The 5512-nt window shown below is 35.5% G+C and overlaps 2 protein-coding genes across 2 annotated transcripts; both read left to right on the forward strand.

Annotated features, from left to right (window-relative positions):
- Nucleotides 1–306: 306 nt before the first annotated feature.
- Nucleotides 307–3087, forward strand: LOC104228723 (indole-3-acetic acid-amido synthetase GH3.6-like). Its single transcript, XM_009781249.2, has 3 exons — nucleotides 307–694; nucleotides 1054–1964; nucleotides 2299–3087. The coding sequence occupies exons 1-3, from the start codon at nucleotides 378–380 to the stop codon at nucleotides 2880–2882; spliced, it is 1812 nt and encodes a 603-aa protein (XP_009779551.1). The 5' UTR covers nucleotides 307–377; the 3' UTR covers nucleotides 2883–3087.
- Nucleotides 3088–4851: 1764 nt separating this feature from the next.
- Nucleotides 4852–5304, forward strand: LOC138872936 (uncharacterized). The gene is made up of 2 exons (XM_070151357.1): nucleotides 4852–5127; nucleotides 5185–5304. Exons 1-2 carry the CDS (start codon nucleotides 4852–4854, stop codon nucleotides 5302–5304), a joined length of 396 nt encoding a protein of 131 aa, XP_070007458.1.
- The last annotated feature ends 208 nt before the right edge of the window (nucleotides 5305–5512 follow it).

Genomic DNA, 5512 nt, shown 5'->3' on the forward strand with positions numbered 1-5512 from the left:
CTATTTTCTTTTCTTTCACATGAAGGAACTAGTTCGTTACATGCACTAATTTCGGGTAATATTTTGCTCGTAGATTACCCTTAAGCCGTTTTTACTTGTAACCCAATCTTTGTTAGCCGAGTTAGAAAAGTCAAAATTTTATAAAAAAGGATTTTTCATATAGAATTACAATATTACCCCTAGACTTTGTTCACTGTTTCATTGAATTCTTCGTTTCCAACAGGGGGTTCACACCCCTATGGCCCCATCTTTCCTCTATATATATATTTCTGTAGTCTTCTCTTTCTTCAACAGAAGTACTACCAATCATAATTCCACTACTTCTCCCCATCTCTCTCTATTTTCTTTCATTTTATTTTCTGTTTTAAATCTGAACCATGCCAGAGGCTCCTTCTGCCTTGTCAGATGATGGTAGTTTTGATGAAAACAACAAAAAGCTTCTTCAATTCTTCGAAAATATTACTACTAATGCAGATGAAGTTCAAAAAAAGGTTCTAAATGAGATACTTTCTCGTAATGCTGGAGTTGAGTATTTGCAAAGGCATGGCCTAAATGGTAAAACTGACTATGAAACCTTCAAAAAAATCATGCCTGTTGTTACATATGAGGATCTCAAGCCTGATATTGATCGTATTGCTGATGGTGATCGTTCATCTATCCTATGTTCTCAGCCAATTTCTGAGTTCTTGACAAGGTTAGCTCATATCAATAACTTTGTTTTTGTGTTACAGAGGCGGATCTAGAGTGGATTTAATAGCTAGGTCAACTGAATCCATTGCTTTTGGCTCGACACATATATACAAAAAAAAAACAATTATGGTTGTATATATAGAATACACGTGAACTGGACTTATTCTGAACTCACTAGCTAAAAATGCTTGTTTTGCATGTTTATTTAGTAAGTACCAACATTTTTTTTTTCATAATGGAATTAAATATGCATCAAGTTACGCTACTTGAGTTATACGTGATATAAATAAAGTTATCTTCCCTAACCAATAATTGTACAAATTTATTTATGCACCAATTATTTTTTTCCTTTCTTTTTAATAGTTCTGGCACGTCCGGGGGAGAGAGAAAATTGATGCCAACAGTTGAAGAAGAGCTAGGGAGAAGGTCATTACTCTACAGCCTTTTAATGCCAGTAATGGATCAATTTGTGCCTGATTTACACAAAGGCAAAGGAATGTATTTTTTGTTCATAAAATCAGAAGCCAAAACTCCAGGTGGTCTATTAGCTCGTCCAGTTTTAACAAGCTACTACAAAAGTTCATATTTCAAGAAAAGACCTTATGATCCTTACACAAATTACACTAGCCCAAATGAAACAATTCTTTGTCTTGACTCATACCAAAGCATGTACTCCCAAATTCTTTGTGGACTTTGCCAAAATACTCAAGTGCTTCGTGTTGGTGCTGTTTTTGCTTCTGGATTTATTCGTGCTATTCGTTTTCTCGAAAAACATTGGCCTATTCTTTGTAATGATATTAAAACTGGGAGTCTAAATCCTCAAATTACAGACCCTGAAGTAAGAGAAGCTGTGTTGAAAATTCTTAAACCAAATCCTAAGCTTGCTGAATTTATTGAAACTGAATGTAGTAAAGAATCATGGAAAGGGATAATACCAAGATTATGGCCTAATACTAAGTACGTCGATGTAATTGTGACAGGAACTATGTCACAATATATTCCGACTCTTAATTATTATGGCAATCATTTACCCCTTGTTTGTACCATGTATGCTTCTTCTGAATGCTACTTTGGTATAAATCTTAATCCTCTTTGCAAACCAAGTGAAGTTGCTTATACCCTTATACCTACCATGGGTTATTTCGAGTTCTTGCCCACAGCTCGTGAAGATGAAGGACCAGAAAAAGCTAGCACGTATGATAAAAATGATTTGGTAGATCTTGTTGATGTTGAACTTGGACATGAATACGAACTCGTGGTCACCACTTATGCAGGTAAAATTACTTTTTCTGTTTACTTTATGTGATACTATTACTATTTATTACGGTCAAAGAAAGTTTACTTTGACCATGATTTTTTCAAGTATTTTTAAATATTTTAATTTATTAACTATAACTAATTAATATGTAAAATTTATTTTAAAATTCTTGAATATTGTATGTTCGAATTCATACACCCAAAATTTAGTAATTTGACATTCGTACGTCGAACCCTGTTGCATATATGGGAAGAGAGGGAGTAAAAGTGAAGTTGTGACAGTAGATTTTGTTAACTACTATGAAAAGAAGACAAAATTTTGATCCTAACCATAAATGATTTTTTTTCCAGGACTGTATCGTTATCGGGTTGGTGACATACTAAAAGTTGCTGGATTCAAGAACAAGGCGCCTCAATTTCATTTCGTATGCAGAAAGAATGTTGCATTAAGCATAGACTCAGACAAAACAGATGAAGTTGAGTTGCATGACGCTGTTGTAAAAGCATCAATCCATCTTTTACCATTTGAAGCATCTCTCATTGAATACACAAGTTTTGCTGACACATCAGCAATCCCTGGACACTATGTTTTGTACTGGGAACTCAACAAAAGTTCTGAAACAATAATCCCTACAACAGTTTTTCAAGATTGTTGCCTCACAATTGAAGAATCATTAAACAGTGTTTATCGACAATGTCGTGTTTCGGATAAGTCAATTGGACCTTTGGAAATAAAGGTTGTCGAAAATGGCACATTTGATAAGCTTATGGATTATGCTATTAGCAATGGTGCTTCAATTAATCAGTACAAAGCGCCACGGTGCGTGAAGTATGCACCAATTATTGAGCTTCTGAATTCAAGAGTTATTTCTAATTATTTTAGCCCAACATGTCCTAAATGGGTTCCTGGTCACAAGCAATGGTGCTCAAGCTGAAAAAAGGAAGAAGAGAGTCTAAGAGAATTGCACAGTGATTTAGAAGCTAGATTAGATAATTAATCTCTACTGTATTGTCCACTTTCACTACTGTTTCTTTCCTTTTTTTTTCTTTTCCTCTCTGTGAGTGTGTGTGGTTTTCATGTACAGAATTAATGTAAGTTCTTTCACAAAATTCCATCAATAAGCAACATGGGTTAGATTATTTATTGAAATTTATCTGATTACAAAATATGTTACAAAATGATACTTTGACTTGCTAATTATTATAGAATTTTTCAGTTTAATAGCTTCACATGGCAATCATGTGACTTGCTATTGAACAAAATAGGTGATACCATCAATTCAACTGATTCATTGTGTTGTAAATTGATTCTTATTCCATTGATCAATTTATTACATATAAGAGGAAATTAAAGCAGCAGCGGTCGTCTATGAAATAAATTTATTTATATGAACTAGATTTAGATTTAGCATTGTTTTGTAATATAAAGCATGTAGCAGCACAATTTTTGCTGCATACATGTTACTGTTTCGACTAATTAATACTCTACTCCCCTTAATTAGTTGTCTAGTGACTTCTTCTTGTAATTCCTTGTGATGCAGCTGCCGCCCGGATGATTTGGTCGGTCTTCATTTGATCTTCTTTGTCTTTCCGTCTTTTGAGATTTCTGCATTAGACACGGGGCGGAGCTAGCATAAGACTTGCGGGTTCGATCGAATCCAGTAACTTTGACCCAAACTTTATATTTATTTAGAAAATTTATTAAATATGTATAAATTATTAATTTAGAACTCAGTAACTTAAACGAGTTAGAACCCCAAAACCATAATATTCAAATTCCGGTTCCGCCTCTAATTAGATAGATTTTATAAAGCTAGCACGAATAGTTACAATGTTGGCCCAAGTAAATGTGAAATTTTGAAGACTGACAAAAGAACTCAGACATGGACCGGGTCTATTTTGTGAAGCACAGTCGTGATCAACCCAAAACATATGAGATGCACGTGAAAGAGATAAATCTAACTTATCAGAAGTAATATCTCCTGATCTGATCGAAAAGGTTGCATATTGAAAAAGGAGAGAAAGACTCCTTACACGAAGAGAACACAGTTTAGGAAGAGGATAGAGTTAGAGTATGAGATCAACTAGAACTCTTCTACCATAGAAGAGTAGCATCTGTATCCCAGTCAATCTCTAATTACTAACCCCTTAAATATCATTGTTGTTCTCTTTTACAGGGAATGCACATAAGCAGAAGTTAAAAGTGAATTGAGAGCAAAATAGCAAGGAAATTTTGCAAGCAATTTATGTGTGATTCAAGTGTGCAATCCTGAAGCTACTTGAACCAGATAGAAGAACCGGTTCCAAGTGTCTATCTTTTATTCTAGTTCAATTGTAGTAGGTAATTTTACATTGTACCTTTCAGCTTTTATAGAAGCAATTGTATTATGTACTTAGAGTTTTCAAGTTAGAGTTAACTTGAAGTTGTCGCAACAGTTGAGGCTGTGTGCCACAACGAGTTTAGAGTTAATCCTAGGTTTACAAAGAGTTTTTGTAAATGCAGCTTTTGGCTCAGTGATTTTAGTGGAGAGTTTGGAAAAATCCTACTGGAAGGTAGGTCGTGGTTTTTTTACCTTTTGAGCCAGGTGTTTTCCACATAAAATCTCTGTGTTCTTTATTTTCTGTACTTATCATTCCGCAACAGTAGTAGTTGGAACACATAAAAGAACCAGGTCCTTCTATAATCAAGTTAAGCGAAAATTGGGTACCACACAAATCACTCCCCCCCCCTGTGTGGTATTGAAGTCTAAAACATCAACTGGTATTAGAGCAGGTTATCCTTGAAAGAGTCTAACACCTTAGGAACAGATTAGGATGAGTGCACCACCTGGAAACTAGGAAAGGCAATCCACTGCTAGGCCTCCACTTTTTAATGGACAGTACTATTCCTAGTGGAAGAACAGGATGAGGGACCACATCATAGGAGAAGACTATGAACTCTGGGACATAGTTACTAATGGTCCCCTGGCTACTACAAAGAAGAATGCTCAAGGAATGGACGTGCCAAAGACAAGAGCTGACTGTACTGCTGAAGATTTGAAGAAATGGAAAAAGAATGCCAAGGATAAGAAATGGCTTGTGTGTGGACTAGGTCCAGACAAGTACAGCAGGATTCAAAGTTATACCACTGCTAAAAAGATATGGGACACCCTACAAGTGGCCCATGAAGGAACTCCTCAAGTAAAGAGATCAAGAGGAACACTACTATATTCTCAATATGATAATTTCACCATGTAGGAAGGAGAAACCATCCAAGAGATGTACACAAGGTTCACATCACTAACAAATGAACTTAAGTCTCTTGGAAGAATTATCTTTGAAGAAGACAAGGTTGAGAAAATCTTGATAAGGGTCTAGCCAGTAACTTGGGAAAGCAAAATCACGGCTATTCAAGAATCAAAGAACATTGCTACTCTCAAGTTAGATGAACTTATTGGGAATCTCACTGCCTATGAACTAAGAAGGCAAACCATGAAGATGGATGCTCCCAAGAAGGAAAGAAGCCTGGCTCTCAGAATTGCTGAAGGTGCAGACTTGGAGGATGATGAAATGACTATGATCACAA

Source organism: Nicotiana sylvestris, chromosome 7, assembly GCF_000393655.2.
Source record: "Nicotiana sylvestris chromosome 7, ASM39365v2, whole genome shotgun sequence".
Classification (NCBI taxonomy): domain Eukaryota; kingdom Viridiplantae; phylum Streptophyta; class Magnoliopsida; order Solanales; family Solanaceae; genus Nicotiana; species Nicotiana sylvestris.

Bases quoted from the DNA above. Each gene is read 5' to 3' on its own strand.
- LOC104228723 (XM_009781249.2), top strand. From the start codon at position 378: ATGCCAGAGGCTCCTTCTGCCTTGTCAGATGATGGTAGTTTTGATGAA. The intron at 695-1,053 runs GTTAGCTCATAT...TCTTTTTAATAG, and splicing joins ATTTCTGAGTTCTTGACAAG to TTCTGGCACGTCCGGGGGAG. The intron at 1,965-2,298 runs GTAAAATTACTT...TTTTTTTTCCAG, and splicing joins CGTGGTCACCACTTATGCAG to GACTGTATCGTTATCGGGTT.
- LOC138872936 (XM_070151357.1), top strand. From the start codon at position 4,852: ATGAGGGACCACATCATAGGAGAAGACTATGAACTCTGGGACATAGTT. The intron at 5,128-5,184 runs GTAAAGAGATCA...TTCACCATGTAG, and splicing joins CCCATGAAGGAACTCCTCAA to GAAGGAGAAACCATCCAAGA.